Here is a 20,290-nt window from a genome sequence, read left to right as displayed (position 1 = left end):
GAGAAAGGGTTCAGTGTGTTTAGATGGAGAAAGGGTTCAGTGTGTTTAGATGGAGAAAGGGTTCAGTGTGTTTAGATGGAGAAAGGGTTCAGTGTGTTTAGATGGAGAAAGGGTTCAGTGTGTTTAGATGGAGAAAGGGTTCAGTATGTTTAGATGGAGAAAGGGTTCAGTATGTTTAGATGGAGAAAGGGTTCAGTGTGTTTAGATGGAGAAAGGGTTCAGTGTGTTTAGATGGAGAAAGGGTTCAGTGTGTTTAGATGGAGAAAGGGTTCAGTATGTTTAGATGGAGAAAGGGTTCAGTGTGTTTAGATGGAGAAAGGCTTCAGTATGTTTAGATGGAGAAAGGCTTCAGTATGTTTAGATGGAGAAAGGTGTGCTCTGGAAGCTGCAGGATCTGAGATCTGAGATGACACCACAGAGAGCTGTAATTAGTTATTCAATTACGCTGTGATTATGTGTGTGCATTGACGGGGAGGAGGCCACTCAAACGCCGGCTCACTCTCAGCACCTCCTTTCAGCTTTTTGTTCTTAAGTGCTGCGCTCTCATTAAAATGCCTTTTTAACCAGCATGGCACCTGCTTTAAACTCAGAAGCGTGCGCTCGTTACGCTAATGGCAGCATGTCTCAGCGGCGTCCCACTCTCTCCAAAGCCAACGCCACACAAATTAGCTACATTTCACAAACAATTTCACCGACTCGTTACGCAGTTAGATGTTTATTGGAAGATCACTGACTTCCCCCGAGCGATACTTGTGCCAGATTGAGGTGGCGAAGCGGTGGCCCACATAATAGACCTCTATTATAATTGGAGCCCTGTGTCCATTTATGCCTGTATTTATGGAAGCTTTGCATTGAAGTACATGCAGCGGCCTTTGTGTTTTTGCCTTCAGTGTTTGGACGCCTCCCTCGGGTTACGAGCGCGTGTTAAACCCTGAACCCTTCGCCACCGGTGCTGTTATAAGCTCGTTCTCTCGTCTTCTCAACTCTTTTCAGACCCCCATGACATCCAATGTGCCCATGAACTTCTTGTTTTCCTTCAGATTCCTCTGACCTCATCCAAACCCAGCAGTCAGTAGAAGAGCACGACTGTATGTCATCCGGTCTGATGTTACAGTAGTTGTGAACTCAGTGCGGGCTCGTCAGAGCTACGTTTATGCAACGGCTGTTGGGAAATACTGGAATAGATACAATTAAAATGAATATATTCCCTCATGTTTTTATCCCTTTTTCAAAATAATCTTCTTTATAATCCCCAGATTATTGTAAAAAATTATTTATTTTTTTAACCGTATCGAGGGTTATCTGAAGTCGTGATTAATATGTTGCTACGAACATAAAGAATATTATATTCTGGTTGAAATATGGCTCTGTACTGTAGATAAAAGTGGAGGATGTGGTGGAAATGAAGAGCAAAACCTTGTATACGGCACAATCCAATCCACTGGATCTTCCAGTGAGGGTCAGAGGTTACGCTGACAGTCAAAAGTCTGCGTGAGATTTTCAACTCTTCAGTTTAGACAAGCACATCTTCTAAACTGATTCACTCATGATCGGTCACGAGCAGAACTAAACTGAACAGCTAGTCGTTGTCAATTGGATTACTAACAGTTACCTGATGTTAAAGTCCTCCTGTAGTCGATCATTTCATCCCTTAAAACTCATCTTTGAACAACAAAATTACATATGTAAATGTTTTTCATGCCTTAAAATAGCTTGAATGTAACTCGACACCCTTGCCTCATTTAGTATGCGTGGTTCTATGAATATGCAAATGAGCCCCGCCTCCACTCACTCACTCAGCTCAGAGATCCACTGGTTGACGATCACACGTTGATCTGATTGGTTACAAGGTAGTTTGTGACGTCAGAAACACCAGCGATTTCAAAGCGTGTTTTTGAGACTGTCTTTGGTTCACTGCAGTTTTAAGGAGGAAATACTCAGCAATGGTGTCGACTTATGAACTTACACATGCTTTGTCTTAAAGCAGATTAAAAACACCACATAGACACATAAACAACATTAAAAGCTGGATAAAAAATGACAATGGTGATTCCCTGCCGTATTTAAACATGGTTAAGTTCTTCATGAAGTGTAACGTGTGTGTCTGTGTGTGTGTGTGTGTGTGTGTGTGTGTGTGTGTGTGCAGGTTTGGTCCGGGTCTGGTCATCTACTGGTACGGGTTTATATCGGATCTGGACTGCGAGCGCGAGCGAGGGATCCTGCTGAAGGACGGCTTCCCCTCAGACATCGTGACCCTGTGTCACGGGCCGACCCCGTGTGGAGCCGGAAGCCATTCAGCTTTCCTGCAGAGCGAGAGACCTGGCAAACATCTGCCCTGACCTCCCGGTGAACTCCAGCCATCGGGGTGTAAAGCTGCAGGTAGCGCTGGGCGGCTCCACGTTCACTCAGTGTGTGTGTGTGTGTGTGTGTGCTGTAATAAAGTTGTGTTCTTCATATATTGTGTGTTTATCTTCTGAGGCTTCGAGTGACGCTCTGCAAAACTTCCTCTTCTGTCGAGCCGTGGAGAGATAGCAGAGATATGAGAGGTTCTCCATTAACCCTGCACAGCCTGACACACCAGACCTTTCCACAACACACATCGTTTCACAGCAGTGGACAGTCGAGTCCACATTACAGTTTACAGTGATCTGTTATCAGAGGAGACTGAGTTATGTATTTCACAAATGTACATTTACAAAATCACAGTTCGTTAAAAATGTATTAATATAAACGATGCAATAATTAAAGGCAAAAACAATAAGCTCATTAAAGTAATGAATACTTTCATGCTTTCAATATTAAACCGTCTATAAAAATGTTTATAGCTGATATCGTCTGATAGTGAGAATATGGAGGAAAAGCAGCTCAGATTTATTCCCAAACTGAGCAAAAATATGCAGTTTGCTGCAGATGCTGATATTAAAATGGATACAAATATGAAATTCTGATGCTTGTGATGTAAATCAATAAGATCTTTTTAGCATTATAGCAGATGCTGCAGATAAAATGCATATACATATCAATATTTGCCAATATTGTCTTATGATGATATTTAAATGCTTAGTTTTATGATCAAATCTGTAGTTTTAAATCATATAATGCAATGTAATATAATGATGATTGAGAGATGAACAAATAAACCTTCCTCAAAAGCCTGATGATCATATCTGATACTCATGATTATGATAATAACTGATGTATGATAATCAAGTAAAGCGAAGCTGCTTCAGTCCAGCTGAAATATTACTAACAATATCACAGTTATTGTTGCATTTCCTTGATAAATCGGCAGATTTGACACAGAAAGACTCGTGAAGCTCGAGCTGAAGGAGGACAACTGTACTATCATGTTCATCATTAGAGGAATTATGAATGTGTGAATCAGAATATGATCCAGCAGGCTTTAGGGTTAATGAGGACCATGTTACCCATAAACCCCTAACCCTGGATCAGGAGCCTCACACAGACTGCAGGACAGAAAGAAGTAAAAACACGGTAAACGGCGAGTCAGTTCCTCCGGAGAGTTCCTGTGATTGTGTTCCTGATGATCACTGTAAATCAGATGAGCTGCGGTGATGTGTACACGAGCCGTGTTTCTGCTGCAGATTCAGGAGATCATTAATGTGCGTCACTGGACGCTGGAGGTCAGCGCGGTCATCTAGTGGACGTATCTAACACGTCCAGTCATCTCTCAAACATCAAGATATTTTAAAACGACACCTCAGAGATGTCAGGCCGGCCACTGAAAGTCTGTTCACTATGAAGCGCGTCCCCCACACAATTACATATCACAATTCTGACTTTTTTTCTCACAATTGCAAGTTTATATGAGAATTGCGTGATATAGTCTCAATTCTGTTATAAGGTCAGATTTGTGAGATATAAAGTCACAATTCTGTTATAAAGTTGCAATTGCGAGAAATAAAGTCACAATTGTGTAATATAAAGTCAGAAACGAGTTATAAAGTCACAATTGTGAGAAATTAAGTCAGAATTGTTTTATAGTCACAGTTGTGTTAAGTCAGAATTGCGTGATATAAAGTAACAATTGCGTGATATAAAGTCAGAATTGCGTGATATAAAGTAACAATTGTGAGATGAAAAGTCAGAATTGCGAGATATAAAGTCACAATTGTGTTATAAAGTCACAATTGCGTGATATAAAGTCACAATTGTGTTATAAAGTCAGAATTGCGTGATATATAGTCACAATTGTGTTATAAAGTCACAATTGCGTGATATAAAGTCACAATTGTGTTATAAAGTCAGAATTGCGTGATATAAAGTCAGAATTGTGTTATAAAGTCACAATTGCGTGATATAAAGTCACAATTGTGTTATAAAGTCACAATTGCGTGATATAATGTCAGAATTGTGTTATAAAGTCACAATTGCGTGATATAATATAAAGTCAGAATTGCGTTATAAAGTCACAATTGCGTGATATAATATAAAGTCAGAATTGCGTTATAAAGTCACAATTGCGTGATATAATATAAAGTCAGAATTGTGTTATAAAGTCACAATTGCGTGATATAAAGTCAGAATTGTGATATAAAGTCACAATTGTGTTATAAAGTCACAATTGCGTGATATAAAGTCAGAATTGTATTATAAAGTCACAATTGCGTGATATAATATAGTCAGAATTGTGTTATAAAGTCACAATTGCGTGATATAAAGTCAGAATTGTGATATAAAGTCACAATTGTGTTATAAAGTCACAATTGCGTGATATAAAGTCAGAATTGTATTATAAAGTCACAATTGCGTGATATAATATAAAGTCAGAATTGTGTTATAAAGTCACAATTGCGTGATATAATATAAAGTCAGAATTGTGTTATAAAGTCACAATTGCGTGATATAATATAAAGTCAGAATTGTGTTATAAAGTCACAATTGCGTGATATAATATAAAGTCAGAATTGTGTTATAAAGTCACAATTGCGTGATATAATATAAAGTCAGAATTGTGTTATAAAGTCACAATTGCGTGATTTAATATAAAGTCAGAATTGTGTTATAAAGTCACAATTGTGTTATAGTCACAATTGCGTGATATAAGTCAGAATTGTGTTATAAATTCACAATTGCGTGATATAATATAAAGTCAGAAATTGTGTTATAAAGTCAGAATTGTGAGATATAATATAAAGTCAGAATTGTGAGATGAAAAGTCAGTTATCTTTTAAAATGTTTTATTCTGTGGAAACGAGCTTTAGTTACCCAGAACGTTGATGCTTCAGAACATTTATTAAGAGATTGTAAAATAAATCCTTATGAATGAAGCGCTTAATCTGAGATCACTATATGATGAACAGATTTATTTGGGCATTTATTCACATACGAACATTAACACACACACACACACACACACACACACACACACACACACACACACACACACTATTGGTCCAAAGTTTGTAATAGCCCAGGCTGCATGTATGTGCCGTTGAGAAGTTTGAGCTCTCCTCATGATGGAGATCTGCAGCTGTTTCTGCTCAGTTATTAACATATTCATCTGTCAGCACAGCAGCAGGTGTGTTATTATGTGCTGCTTCACACACACACACACACACACACATGCCTTTCCTGATGCTCTTACATCAGCAGCGGTTTAATCCAGATCCACTACAGAAGCCTGAAACTCTTGCTGAAATTAATATTAGCACTGTATCCATTATTACATGATGTAATGTTTCATTTGACATTTACTTTATATGATACTTTTGTGGATAAAATATTCAGTGTGAAGTCTAATAAAGTTGTAGAAAATGTCATTCGTTACAGTTGAGATGAAAACTGATTGAATGGTTGAGCTTAATGAGTGAGAAAAGTCTACAACATACAGTAAAAACAGTGAAATATTATAATAATGTAAATCAGCTGTTTTCTATGTGAATATACAGTAAAGTGTAATTTATTCCTGTGATCAAAGCTGAATGTTCAGCATCATTACTCCAGTCTTCAGTGTCACATGATCCTTCACACATCACTCTAATATGAGGATTTGATGCTCAAGAAACATTTATGATTATTATCAGTGTTGAAAACAGTTCATATTTCTGTGGAAATTGTGAAACGTTATTTCTCAGGATTCTTTGATGAATAGAAAGTTCAAAAGAACAGCATTTATTTGAAATATAATCTTTTGTAACATTATAAATGTCTTTACTGTCACTCTTGATCAGTTTAATGCGTCCTTGATTAATAAAAGTATTAATTTCTTTCAAATAAAAATCTTACTGACCACAAACTTTTGAACAGTACTGTACATCTCTACATCTCTGGGCGGAGGTCATATTTATAATATGCACTTATATCATTTTTCATGTTTGCAAACCGCAGTTGTTTTTCAGTGATTTTGTCAGTGAAACTTCACTCTTCTGTGTGTGTGTGTGTGTGTGTGTGTGTGTGTGCGTGCGTGCGTGCGTGTGTGTGTGTGTGTGTGTGTGTGTGTGTGTGTGTGTGTGTGTGTGTGTGTGTGTGTGTGTGTGTGTGTGTGTGTGTGTGTGTGTGTGTGTGTGTGTGTGTGTGTGTGTGTGTGTGTGTGTGTGTGTGTGTGTGTGTCCAGAGACACGACTGGAGGAGAAAAAGCTTCAACCGCTCGAGTAATGCAGACACACACACACACAGACACACAAAATGAGGACATATCATAGACTCGTGTTTTTATATAAAGTTATTGGTAAATATAGTGTTTTAACAGCAAACCTTCAGTTTCATGCATTAAAAAGAAGCATTTAATTGTTTTGATTTATATAATTCCAAATGTATTCAAAAATAAAAATAAGTGTGCATACAATTTCTGTCTTAAAGTTTGTTATAATATCTACTTATTATTATTATTATTATTATTATTGCTGTTATATGAAGGTCCATTTAAAGTTGTAAATGTTTTCTTTCTATTTAAACGAGTGTCAAAAAACTCTGAAATATGAATATGCAGAGAAAGGATGAAACCCACTCGATACACTGACAATAATTGTGTCATATTAACGAAACGAAATATATTAATGACATTTACAGTGCGATAATAAAAAGTCACAAAAATGGCATTAATATTCAGATGTTTCTGTTCTTTGATGTCGCCTGGACGATCCTGATCTTCATCCTGATCTTCATCCTGATCTTTATCCTCAGGGATTCAGGGAAAGCTCGAGTGTCTGATGCTTTAGTGAGTGAGATCATCTCGTTCGCTCGAATCATTTATAAAAATACAGGAATGAGATTGAGAAATATTTCGTCACGCCCTTATTTATTAATTTATGTCTCAACCTGAAGGGGTCGCTGTGATATTGAGCCCCGGGGTTTGAACACACATGCACTTACACTCACGTACACTCACACACTTACACTCACGTACAATCTTTTTCTCTCACACACACCCAGAAAAACACATTCATATATACTACAGTATTTCTGTCACTTTTGCTAATTTTATTTTAGGACTATTATTTAATAGAATTATAATTGTTGGTTCGTTTCCACTAGAAAATGAGCGTTTCCGTGATTTCTGCTCCTCCGTCTTTAATGGTTCATTATTAAGCCTATATCATTTTAAGTCAGAAATTCTAAAAATGTACCTAAGAAATACCTCAGAAATGTACGGCCATTTTCTGCTTGTTATTATTATTAGTAGTAGTAGTATTAATGCCTATACAATACTGAGATACAGTGAGAAATATTCATGTTGTGCTGCTGATGAAGTCAGATCGCTGGAGATCTTCATCACTCATCATCATCATCATCATCATCATCACACATGCAGGAATTATGAGACTTTTTCCTGAGCTTACTCGAGAATAATAATCCATATATAATAAATCACAAATTGTTTCTTCATTATGTTAGTACTGTAAATAAGTAGCCTAAAAAAACAACGAAAAATTTGTTTTAATTTTAAATTGTAATAGGAAATACAATAAATGGATAAATAAAATACAATCAATAATTAAAACCATAATAACAATTCTCAAATGAATAACAGTAGCCTATTAATAATAACAATAATACCACGTAATATTTAGTCACGGCATTGCTTATACTGATCCCGTAGGCCTGCCGTACCTCATCATAAATACTGTATGCGTCTCAAAATCTTCCTCGTCGTCGGTGTGAAACAATATATTTCTGTGTGCTGATGGCGTCATTTAATAAATCTTCAGTTATGCATTATTAGAGATGTTTCTGTCGGCTGAGTGTGAAATAATGCTGTAGTTTGAGATCATGTGGAGATCTTCAGATTTACTATCGTGTTGTTTTACTCCGAACACTGTTTCTAAATGAAGAACAGAAAGAAGAGAGAGAGAGAGAGAGAGAGAGAGAGAGAGAGGCGCATTATTCCTCTGCATGTGCTTTATTGATCAGTGACTGTGAGCTAATGTCATTATCCTCATCAATAGAGAATCACTGTGATGCTGACAGTGATTAATGATCAGGGGCCTCTGCGCGTGACCCCGGGGCCCCGCAAACACACACACACACACACAGCAGATGCCGAACAGGGTCTCTGCATTAAAGCCGATGTGTGTAGAAAACAAGAGAGTTCGTCATCATCTTCATCTTCGTCATCGTCAGTGAAATCGTGAACAAACACGCGCGTGAAAATCATCCGATCCGAATTTATCCGCTCGTTTTCTCCTTGTTTTGTGAAGTGTGTGTGCGTGTGTGTGTGTGTGTGTGTGTGTGTGTGTGTGTGTGTGTGTGTGTGTGTGTGCTTTTGTGTTCTTACATTCCCGTGATCTGACATGAGGAAGATGATGATGATGATGATGAAGGCTGGATCATCCATCATTCCTGTCACAGGCTCAATTCAGTCCGCCTCCTGTCCTCTATTAATATTAAAATCAGCTCACAATGATCCGGGGTCCTTTCACTTTCCTTTCTTCCTTCCTTCCTTTCTTTCTTTCTTTCTTTCTTTCTTTCTTTCTTTCTTTCTTTCTTTCTTTCTTTCTTTCTTTCTTTCTTTCTTTATGCTCATATTCTACAATTTCAAATTAAATCTGTCGCACGTCTATTTTTTTTCTCTCGAATGCTTATTAATTTATCCATTAAAATTACACATGCCCGTTTGTGAATCTTTGCGAATAAATGCATAAAGAATTAATCGTAGGCTATATTAAAAAGGTCGAGAATAAATCGCATCACGCGCAGCGCAAAACGCAAATCTTTATTTTAAAGACTGTATATTATTTAGTCCTAGTCAAATCTTTATAGTATTTATATAAATGAATCTCTTCGCGGTTTTACTTCGTGTCATTGCAGATCTGCGCGTGTAGAAACAGCACAATCTCTATTTTAATGACTGGATTTTTAGTTCTAGACACATGTTTTCAATGCTATTCTTTTGTAAATAATTATTACCGTTGATGTACATTTGAATTATTATTAATAATAATGTAACTGGGCTCTACAAATAATGAAACACCTCCTGCTTTGGGGAAAAATACAGTTTTCTTTTATGCGTCGAGCTTTAAAACGAGACATTCCGCGCAAACGAACCCTTCAGTAAATATTCAGAAGAAAACATGTTAAACATTAAAATAACGAGGAAAGATCCACTTTCACATCAAGCCCTTGAAACATTTGCCTATGAACGTATTTTTATTTTATTTTTTTCGCTAGATTTTTTCTGGAAATGTTTTAATGTGTTTAGCGCATATTTAATGCCTTATTTTAATTACGCACGTGCGCGTCGTCATCGGTATTACGGCCATGAATGATTGTATTAGTGTTTTTCTAAAGTAATGTTGTGTAAATGCAGTTGCAGTGCAGAGATGAGACAGCAGGAGGCGCAGCAGAGACTCTCTTCATCCACAGCCTCCACCTAAACTCACTCACACTGCGCGCTTAAACAACAACATACTGGAAAACTGGCCGATTCCTGCAACCGTGTTAAACAGGAAAGATAAGGATTTTATATCATCATTTCCACATCTGATTCGCAACACACTGCACAGCACACAAGAATCTACCAAAATCAAAAATGAAATATTTATTACAGCATTTGTGACTGAACACCTTTGAAACATTACGCCACAGTCCTCATACAAGTATTGAATGTGTTTGGGAGACAGTATTCTTCTTCTAGTGGAGCACGTGCTGAGAGAGGAGGGGGATCATGGACATACAATATCAATGCCACAGCAGATCTGAAACTAGCAAAAACATTCGTCTTCAATTGAGGTAAACACATAGAATATCTAACATGAAACAATTAATAGACTGAACTCTGTACGAAGTTTCTTACAATATTCTCTCAGCTTCTCTCCGAGCTTTGAGTTCATAATTTAAGTTCGTTTTTTTTTTTTTTTTTTCATCCTTTGTAAAGTTTTTCACATCGCGATCGCTTCTCTTCTGTATGTGCCAAAGAATCCAGAGAACCGCGTGTCGGTAACGTCCATATATGGCAGATTATATATATATATATATATATATATATATATATATAGTATGTATGTATATATATATATATATTGATCCCCAGGCGTGAAACTGCTGTAGGATGTTGGTTTTTCTCCAGGAAACACGTCCTTCATAAGGCTCTTACTCTGAGAGTCCATGATACAAAATTAATAATATTAATAATAATAATAATAATAATATTAATAATAAAATAAAAACGTATAAAAGCAACACAATCCAGTGCTTGGGCAATTCAAACGAAGAACTTCACCTACAGGGCAACATTCATTCATGGACCAAAGAAGGGGGGAAACGCATGAGGAAAGAAAGGATGAGGGTGTCGTGAAGAGAAGAGAAGAGAAGAGGAGAAGAGAGCGGCTTCAATCGGCAGAAACTGCTGGAGGAGGAATAATCATCCGTTCTCCGGTTATTCCTGCGATCGGAGCTCCTCTGCTTCGGGATCAGCACACACAGTGTGAACAACAGGCTTTACTCTAGGACTAGCTCAGGAAACATAACGCGAGTGATACAAATGTACAAGATTTAATTTAGTTTCTATGCTTATACTACAGTAGTTTGAACTCTTGGAGTCTCTTTTGTCTTTTTTTTCTTTTCTTCTTTATCGTGTGTGTGTGTGTGTGTGTGTGTGCATGAGTATTAACAAGTTCAAACATCCTCTGTTGATTGGAACAGACACCCAAGACTTTACAAAGTGTTTTCGTCGTCAGCTCTTGGTCCTCCAGCAACGGAAGTAACAAAATTCACAAGATTAAAAAAACGATCACAGCTCGACTGGAATTCCAGGTGAAGCTTCTAATTCACCGCTTTTGTCTTTTCCTTCACACATCTTTCGTGGGGTTTTTGTCCGGGTCATGATCCGGGATGGCGTTGGTCGGGTCCGGAAGAGTCGAGGTCAGTTCTGGTGTCTGTGCATCAGCATGGCCACACGGGTCGAGGAGGACGAGGGGTTCGGTGGGTTCAGTGGGTTCAGTGGATCTGGTGGATTTGGTGGGTTTGGTGGATTCGGTGGATTTGGTGGGTCTGGTGGATTTGGTGGATTCTGTGGGTCGATGGATTTGGTGGGTTCTGTGGATTTGGTGGATTCGGTGGATTTGGTGGATTCGGTAGATTTGGTGGGTCTGGTGGATTTGGTGGATTTGGTGGGTCGATGGATTTCGTGGGTTCGGTGGGTTTGGTGGATTTGGTGGATTCGGTAGATTTGGTGGATTCGGTAGATTTGGTGGGTTCGGTGGGTTTGGTGGATTTGGTGGATTCGGTGGGTTCGGTGGGTTTGGTGGATTCGGTAGATTCGGTAGATTTGGTGGGTTTGGTGGATTTGGTGGATTTGGTGGGTTCGGTGGGTTCGGTGGGTTTGGTGGATTCGGTAGATTCGGTAGATTTGGTGGGTTTGGTGGATTTGGTGGATTCGGTGGGTCAGTGGGTTTGGTGGGTTCTGTGGATTTGGTGGATTCAGTGGATTCGGTGGATTTGGTGGGTCGATGGGTTTGGTGGGTTCCGTGGGTTCCGTGGATTTGGTGGATTCCGTGGATTTGGTGGGTTCCGTGAGTTCGGTGGATTTGGTGGTTTCTGTGGGTCGATGGGTTTGGTGGGTTCTGTGGATTTGGTGGATTCTGTGGAATTGGTGGATTCTGTGGATTCGGTGGATTCAGTGGATTTGGTGGGTTTGGTGGATTCTGTAGATTTGGTGGATTCGGTGGGTCGAAGGGTTTGGTGGGTTCTGTGGATTTGGTGGATTCTGTGGATTTGGTGGGTCGATGGGTTTGGTGGATTCAGTGGGTTTGGTGGGTCGGTTGATTCGGTGGGTTCCGTGGGTTAGGTGGATTTGGTGGGTTCTGTGGGTCGATGGGTTTGGTGGGTTCCGTGGGTTCGGTGGATTTGGTGGGTTCTGTGGGTTCGGTGGATTTGGTGGGTTCTGTGGGTCGATGGGTTTGGTGGGTTCCGTGGGTCGATGGGTTTGGTGGATTCAGTGGATTCGGTGGGTTTGGTGGGTCGGTTGATTCGGTGGGTTCCGTGGGTCGATGGGTTTAGTGGGTTCGGTGGGTTTGGTGGGTTCCGTGGGTTCGGTGGATTTGGTGGGTTCTGTGGGTCGATGGGTTTGGTGGGTTCCGTGGGTCGATGGGTTTAGTGGGTTCGGTGGGTTTGGTGGGTTCCGTGGGTTCCGTGGATTTGGTGGGTTCTGTGGGTCGATGGGTTTGGTGGGTTCCGTGGGTCGATGGGTTTGGTGGATTCAGTGGATTCGGTGGGTTTGGTGGGTCGGTTGATTCGGTGGGTTCCGTGGGTTGATGGGTTTAGTGGATTCGGTGGGTTCCGTGGGTCGATGGGTTTAGTGGGTTCGGTGGGTTCGGTGGATTCAGTGGATTTTGTGGGTCGATGGGTTCGGTGGATTCGGTGGGTGGGCCGGTGATGCCATGCTCATGCCCACAGGACCACGCTGAGGAACACACACTCCTCGCAGACCTGAGATTCAGAGACACACAGTCAGAACTGCAACGCTAATGCCATCTACATTCAGCTGGAGATATTCAAACAAAGAGAGACATTTGATAAAGGCGTAGGGGTAGGTTGGTACTCCTACACATATTGCTTTGTGTGTGTCAACATATTCATACTAAAAGCTAAAAACACTTAAATTTTTATTTCAGGGGGCCTTTAATACCAGCAGAGATGCATTGTGTGCGAGTGAAATACGTATGTAGCGTTGGGAATCAGATACGTCAGTGTTTTGTACCGTGACCCCGGGGTCATTAACAAGAGTGGTTTACAGGAGGGGTCGGGGTCACGGCAGGGTCATCAGGCCTGATTCTGATGTGCACGTGTTTATTAAAGCTCATGAAACTAGTGAAAGCTCCCGTTAAAAGTGCATAAAGCGGCGTCACGTAGATGTGTGTTCTTCAGTAACGGCACACCTCTCTGATCGCTCCGTCACACATCATAATTACACCGCAAACACACCATATTGTGCCTGTGCTTAATCGAATCAGAGATGGCTAATATTCCTCCGTATTAAGCTATTAATCTAATTGCTCATGAAGCATAAAATATGTTACGTAATTAAATAGTCTGAGAATTATCCCTCACCGTATTAAAAATTACCCAAGCTGAGCAAATGTTGTCTCCGCGGCTGTTTTAGTGAACGCGCTCGCCGTGTTTCTGAGTCTATTAACGCGCAGCTTCGCTATCCTGACCTGCAGGAACCCGCTCTCTATTTACATATAAAGGGTTCTTTTAATCAAGCCAAGTGTTATTATATTGAGGCTCATTGAGCAAGAAGTAGAGGTGTTAAATAAAATCTTCTCTGCCCTGCCACCTTTGGGACGCCATACGTCTTGATTTCTCAAATGTCAGTGGCGGGAAGCTTAATCAGACGAGGAACGCAAGCGCATTTACACACGCTCGTTCTTTAATGCATTTTTCCCGTAGCCTACGCTGATATTCCCATTCCATTCCCAGTAAAAAAAGGAAAAGGCAGGCGCTTCCCCGGTGAAGAATGGCCGTGTCACCCGTGTCTCTATATCTCTCTCCGGGAGCGTAATGTACTGCGCTGTTCCCGTCTTTGCATATAAGATAATTTGGGCATCAATCCTTCCCCTGACGGATTTATGTCACTCCGAGGACAGTTTCACTTCTCCTTTTTTATCGCTTCACTGGAGCCTGCTTAATTTCACCCCGTCATCTTCTACCCCAGGAGATGCCATTTCCCCCCCACCACCCCCAAATGTCCAACATTTGCATTGGCCGCGTGAGACGTTGAGCGCGCCGATAAATAAATTCCACTTTAGTGCTTTCCTGCCTTGTTTTTTTTTTTCCCGGGAAACATTGCACGACCCGCGTCTCACCTGACTCGTGATGGCGGTCGTAAAGCCTAGCGTCTATGGTGTTATTTTGGGATTTCAGGGGAATTCTGACAGGAAAAGGACAGGAAAGACTCCTGAAAGAAAGGCGGAGGAAGAGAACGAGTCCTAGTGTACTTACTTCCCCCTTTTCTTTACTGTAGAGCCGTTACATGTAGTGCCACTGGCCGTCCATGCCCATGTTCATGCCCATGCCACTCATAGGACCTGCAGAGACACACACCACACACAATTATTAAAAATAACCCAACGAGTAACCTAACTATGGGGTGGTATAGCACCTTCCCAACTGTGGGTTATTTTAACCCAATGCATTGGTATGCAATGCAAAAGTAACCAAACAGTTAAGTTAATTATTTATTTTAATTTATGACATTATTTTAATAAATAAAATACATTTTATTTTCAAATACAGATTGTTTACTTGTATAAAACAATAAATATGTCTCAACAAATATATTTTTTTAATTACAAACTAAATTTTGGGGAGTCTAGAATTTAATGTAAATATTCATAATTGTGTACATACAACATACGTATTTAACCCAACAGCCGGGTTATTACTAGAAATTATCCAACGATTTAAAAAATAACCCAACATAGTGACCCAATATGTGTAACCCAACGTTTTTTACTGTGCCCACACACCACACGCTTCACATCTGAGGATTGAGCTTTTCATTTAATCTCCCTAACATTTAACCCTTGTGTGTCAAGTAAAAAAACTTGTCCATAGAGGACAAAAATGTCAGAGTCAAAAAACTGTCATAAAAACTTGAGCTTGGGAGCACAGACTTAAGCGTGGTCTCATTTTAAAGAAGACCCATGGCAGATTATTGTTGAAGTAAAAAAAAAAAGGTTAAAAAGTGAAACCAAGGTTTAAGCCTATGAAAATAATTTATGAACAATATTTTATATTAAATATATATTTTATGAAACATGTCTAACTCTAAAACTGCTAGAAAATCAAAACAAGTTGTGTTCCAAATTTGAGATTGATATCTCAAAAAATGAGCTTCCAGTGAGATTATGTTTGGGCGCAGTTCCAATTGTTCCCCATTAGATGCAGCAAAACTCCACTGGTGCACACTGTGGTTGGATATGGGTAAAGTTTTCTCTCTCTCAATTATTTCAAGCACACATACGCACTAACACACAATTTTTTATTACACACATATAAACCACACTCTGACATCCATACCAACACATCCACACAATTATCGCTGCATAATTTAACCAATTGGCTCTATAAAATGGCAAAGCAGAAAACAGGAATGAAGCGAGTATTTGCTTTATAGGCCAAACCTGAAAAAATTTCAGCATCTGGTAAAAAATAGTACAAATTTAAATTTTGAAGCCTTGCCAAAGGAATGAAAGCCTATTGACAAAGATTGCATCATTTTATACTTAAATGGCCCTGGGATTAAAAATTGCAATGGGGACAGTTTTGTCCTTAAGGTGCTGAGTGGAACTATTTTGTGTTTCTAGTGCAAAATAGATTTTTTAAAGGAAATGGGTGTGAAATAGTAAAATTACAATAAGAATACACACCTGTGCCAACATTTATGCAGTTGGCATTAACACAGGCAAATTTATCAGAAAAAAATAAAACTGGTTGCACAAGGGTTAATTAAAATCAAGGTGGACATTAGCTCAGATAATCAGATCTTAGGAGAATTTGATGAGATATCTTTGAGCTCTATATGAGACACCGGGGGAGAAACATCTGTGAACCAGGAGACCCCAATTTTACTGTCCAAGACAAGGGTGTCCAATCCTGCTCCTGCAGAGCCCAGCCAGTCAAGGGCCCAATTTTTACGATCGAAGCACATGGTCTAAAGCGCACGGCGCAAGTACGTGTCCAAATCAACTTTTGCTAGTTTAACAATGGGAAAAATGGTCGGCGCTCCCGGCGCATGGTCTAAAAGGGGCGTCTCTATTCTCTTAATGAGTAATGGGTGTGTTTTGGGCTTTACGTGCAATAAACCAATCAGAGTCTCATCTCCCATTCCCTTTAAAAGACAGTTGTGCTCGCGCCATGGCGGATTCGCTATTTACATGACGGAATTTGCAAGCGGAAAAACTGAACGCTTCTCTAGAGAGGAAACGGATCTACTCGTGCTCGAGGATAAAGCGGTCAAGCAGACCATCTACGGGACAAAGTGTGCATGCGTTGTGGACCCGCCTATAGGCGCACATTACTAACGCGTCCTTTAAATAAAAAATATTGCGCCATTGACTTTAGACCAGGTTTCAGTCGATCAATGGCTCAGTCTATTTCAGTTCCTCAAAATAGCAACGGACCATGGGCGAACATATGGGCGCAAATGCATTTGCTATTTAAACAATGTGGCGCAGGATGAGAAAATGAAAACTGCGTCGGGCTGAAACTAGTAAAACACACTTGCGTCGCACCGGGTGTATAATAGGGGCCAGTGTCGGTAGGATCACTAGAAGCCAGGGGCAGGACAGCACACACCCGGTCTCTGAGAAACACACGAACCACAGAAGAGATCTCACCTGCCGGCCGGATGCCCATGTGCTGCTGCCCGTCGAGCACGAAGCTGCCCATCGGCTGGCCCTCGGGACTGTACGCCGCTCCCTGGCTCACTGAAGGATCAAGAAGAAAACCTGATTGAAGTCAAGCGTGGACAGCAGGGGAAGAAGAGAGAAGACACACCAGACAATCAGCGGTTATCCCAGCAGCAGCCCAAACACACACACACACACACACACGTCTTCTGGCAGTCTCCAACATGCATCAGCAACAGAACGAGAGAGAGGGTTGAGACAACAACACTGAACAGAGTCCGACTCTAGACCCGCTTCACTGCGATCATAACCAGGGTTTGAAATCAACTCTTTCACTAACCGGCCAATTTGGCTAACTAAGTTACCGGCCATTCAGAACTTCTACTAGCCAAAAGAAATAAAAGAATATATATATATATACTGGGTATATGAATGTATGAAATCAAAATTTTACATTCATTTATTATTCAAACTAAATCCTGTCATCCATCATCTCCTCCTTCCTCTTTTCTTTTAATCTTCGCTGTTGCTTCAATGCAACTGAACAAGTGTGCCGTTATTTGTTGTGTAGTGACGAGTGTGTTCAAGTTAGCCAGATATGAGCAGATTCTGTGCAATACACTGTATTTAATATATCATGATGACTCACGAGTATTTGCACTAAATCTGCACAGATTAGGCTTAACGAACTTCTCCAGCAAAGTGAGGAAACAAAGTAGCACGCCAAATTGGCTCGTGATTTGACAGCGTTTCCCGCCACTGTTGATTTTTACCCGCGTTTGGCGGGTGTTCATTTCAAACCCTGATCATAACATCTCAGAGATCTAGAAACACTACATCTCCATGCATCCACTATCAGATGTTTACTCTTTATCCCAGTGTTCACTGTACATCCTCTTACTCAAATCTGCACCACAACATCATCAAGCCTCCAAGAACTCAAGAACTAGAGAAGTTCCCTTCTGTTCCTGGTGTGAATTCATGCATGATTATGCAAATCACTTTCTAATGTACCGTAACACAAAGAGAAACAGAATTACTGTAAAGTTCTCCTGTGGCCAATTAGCATTGAGACGTACTAATGTCCCTCAAACCAGCGAGATGGAGAGACATCCCGTAACGCTCACAGGCTCAGATCAACAGTGTTGAGATGAAGACGTTTACCTGCTCGATTTGACTGGTCAATCATGGGCTGCACTATTCTTCTTCTGGCATTGATGAACCTGAAAACACAAGAAGAACACGAGCAGTTACATAAGCTGCCATCACAAACCTCACATGACTGATGTTCAAGACAAGACTGGACTCGCACTCAAGTCCATCTCAAATCTGGACTCGGAAATAGAAACTACGGTCATGGACTTGTACTTGAGATGGACTTGAGTCCGAGTTTTTTAAAAATGTTTTAAACCATTTTCTTGCTGGTTATATGAACGTTAAAAGAATGTTCCATTACATCATTCTGCACACATTACTTTAGAATGTTCTCTGAACGTTACGAAAACAAGCAGATACATTTAAAAACCATTCCATTACTGGAAGAAGGTTTGTTCATGACTTTGAGAGAACGTTCCCTGTTTGCTGGGTTGCAACCATTTCTCATCAAATGAGTTGAGCTGCTCTCCACATTCATTATTAAAGCTTATTAGAGTCCAAATCCAGACTTGTCTCAACTATTCATAGAAAATATTGTCATGGACTTGGACTTGACATGGACTTTGAGTCAGAGTTTTTTTTTAAATGTTTTAAACCGTCTCTTCCTGGTTATATGAAGGTTAAAAGGATGTCCCATTTCATCATTCTTCACAATGTTACTTTTGATTGTTTTGAACATTCCGAAACAAGCAGATACATTTAAAAGCGTTAGATGAACATCCAACTGAAACGTTTAAGATCTATGAATGATGTTAACTACTGTTTTTGTGCTAATGTTTTGAGAGCATTATTAAAGACCAGATAACGTTGACCGAACGTTCTGTTAACATTACTGGAAGAACGTTTGAGGGAACAACATAGCCAAAACATTCCCATTTCCCATCACATGATCTGAACGGCTCTCCACATTCATTCGTAAAGTTCTCTGCTGTTGAGGAGAAACATCTGAGACCCAGTTGAGGATCTGAGAACTCCACAGTGTTACTGTATCTGGACGAACCCCCGCCTCACACACACACAAACATTATTCTTCATGTGTTATCGCTCACGGGACGTTCAAGGGCTGCGATACAAGCGTCTCTTTGAGTCGGTCCCCTGCCCTCTCTCTCTCTCTCTCTCTCGCTCTCTCTCTCCAGCTGTCTGTAAATGAGCTCCAGGCTTTCAGCTATTGTTATGTCAGCGAGACCATCAATTAGCCTGTCTGAAGTTTATCACCAGCACGACGGCGAATAAGAGCAGCTCCACCAAACCTCTCTCTCCTCTCTCTCTCTCTCTCTCTCTCGGTCTCTCTCGGTCTCTCTCTCTCTCTCTCCCTCTCTCTCTCTCTCTCTCTCTCCCTCTCTCGGGTCACCGGGAGGTCAGTGCCAGTCGAGGGCTCCTCTGTAATGTGGAAGGCAGAGAGAAAGGTGCTCAGTGATGGAGGTGCCCACATGTGTTTGATATTAGAGCGAGGGTTGGGATCACGCTGAGGTTGTCCCGCATGAAACACACACACGGGCCGACTCTACGGGCCGGTCATTAGATACAAGCAGGACTGGAATCAATTTGAGCTGTAATCCCTCCTGATGCTCGTACCTTCCATTAACTTAAACACTCGCAGTCTGTGCGCTCACAACGACACGCAGTAAACGCTCAGATGGGGAAATAGTAGAGGTGTAACAATATATCACATCACAATATATCACCATACAAAAATGCATATTGTTGGATAGTAATAATATGTATATTGTGTCTAGTTCATCCAGAAAAATAGAGTTTTCAGAGTTTGAGTGTCAGAACTGCATTAAACTGCTGTATATAATGTTGAATATAATGTATAATAATGCAATGGGGGAATATTAGTGTGTCCTGATAATGCCAGATGTCTGATGTTACCAGTAAAAGTGTCCTACATTATTATAAATATATCTAGTCAGTGACAGAGATCAAGCATATTCATCTACAATAATTCAGTATTTTCATCTTCAGAATCATGAATATTGTTATTCTGGTGTCTCTATTGTCCTGTTCATTGGGTTTCAGCACCAAGTCCAAGCCTGTTCATTTACACACACAATGTAGGATCACATTTAGCATTTCAGCATTTTCTGTACACCTTTTATCATGTGTCTTGAGTATCGCAGTGATCTGGTGTCGAGAGTTCAGGATCGTGAAAATAAAATAGGACTAACTTTGCTTTATTTGTCAGGACTCGTACGGACGGTCAGATCCACAAGCAAACGACAGAAAGAAAATCAACATGATCCGTCATATGAACACACACCTGTAGATTCATCACACACACTGGGTAAATAAGCAGTAATAGTTTATCAATCATGACT

At 40.3% G+C, this 20,290-nt stretch overlaps 2 protein-coding genes across 7 annotated transcripts in view; one reads left to right on the top strand and one right to left on the bottom strand.

Annotated features, from left to right (window-relative positions):
- The window catches only part of cdin1 (CDAN1 interacting nuclease 1), a 107,700-nt gene extending 103,905 nt beyond the window's left edge, over window positions 1–3,795 (top strand). For 2 of the 3 annotated variants that reach the window (XM_084393340.1, XM_084393338.1), the window contains exon 12: window positions 2,147–2,454. In XM_084393340.1, coding sequence (XP_084249466.1) covers window positions 2,147–2,339 — 193 coding nt within the window. In that variant the 3' untranslated portion in view covers window positions 2,340–2,454. Of the gene's footprint in view, window positions 1–2,146; window positions 2,455–2,478 lie in introns of those variants that run through there. The other variant, XM_084393339.1, reaches the window with a different exon arrangement.
- A 6,182-nt stretch (window positions 3,796–9,977) lies between these two features.
- meis2a (Meis homeobox 2a) overlaps window positions 9,978–20,290 on the bottom strand; it is a 71,975-nt gene continuing 61,662 nt past the window's right edge. For 3 of the 4 annotated variants that reach the window (XM_084392909.1, XM_084392907.1, XM_084392908.1), the window contains exons 10-13: window positions 17,979–18,037; window positions 16,803–16,913; window positions 14,404–14,489; window positions 9,978–12,888 (exon numbers count right to left, since the gene is read on the bottom strand). In XM_084392909.1, the coding sequence (XP_084249035.1) occupies window positions 14,431–14,489; window positions 16,803–16,913; window positions 17,979–18,037 (229 nt within the window). In that variant the 3' untranslated portion in view covers window positions 9,978–12,888; window positions 14,404–14,430. The remainder of the gene's footprint in view (window positions 12,889–14,403; window positions 14,490–16,802; window positions 16,914–17,978; window positions 18,038–20,290) is intronic. The other variant, XM_084392910.1, reaches the window with a different exon arrangement.

The sequence above is a fragment of the Rutilus rutilus genome (genome assembly GCF_951802725.1).
Source record: "Rutilus rutilus genome assembly, chromosome: 21".
Lineage (NCBI taxonomy): Eukaryota > Metazoa > Chordata > Actinopteri > Cypriniformes > Leuciscidae > Rutilus > Rutilus rutilus.
The sequence above is the reverse complement of the archived record's forward strand: the minus strand, read 5'-3'. Positions and strand labels throughout refer to the sequence as shown.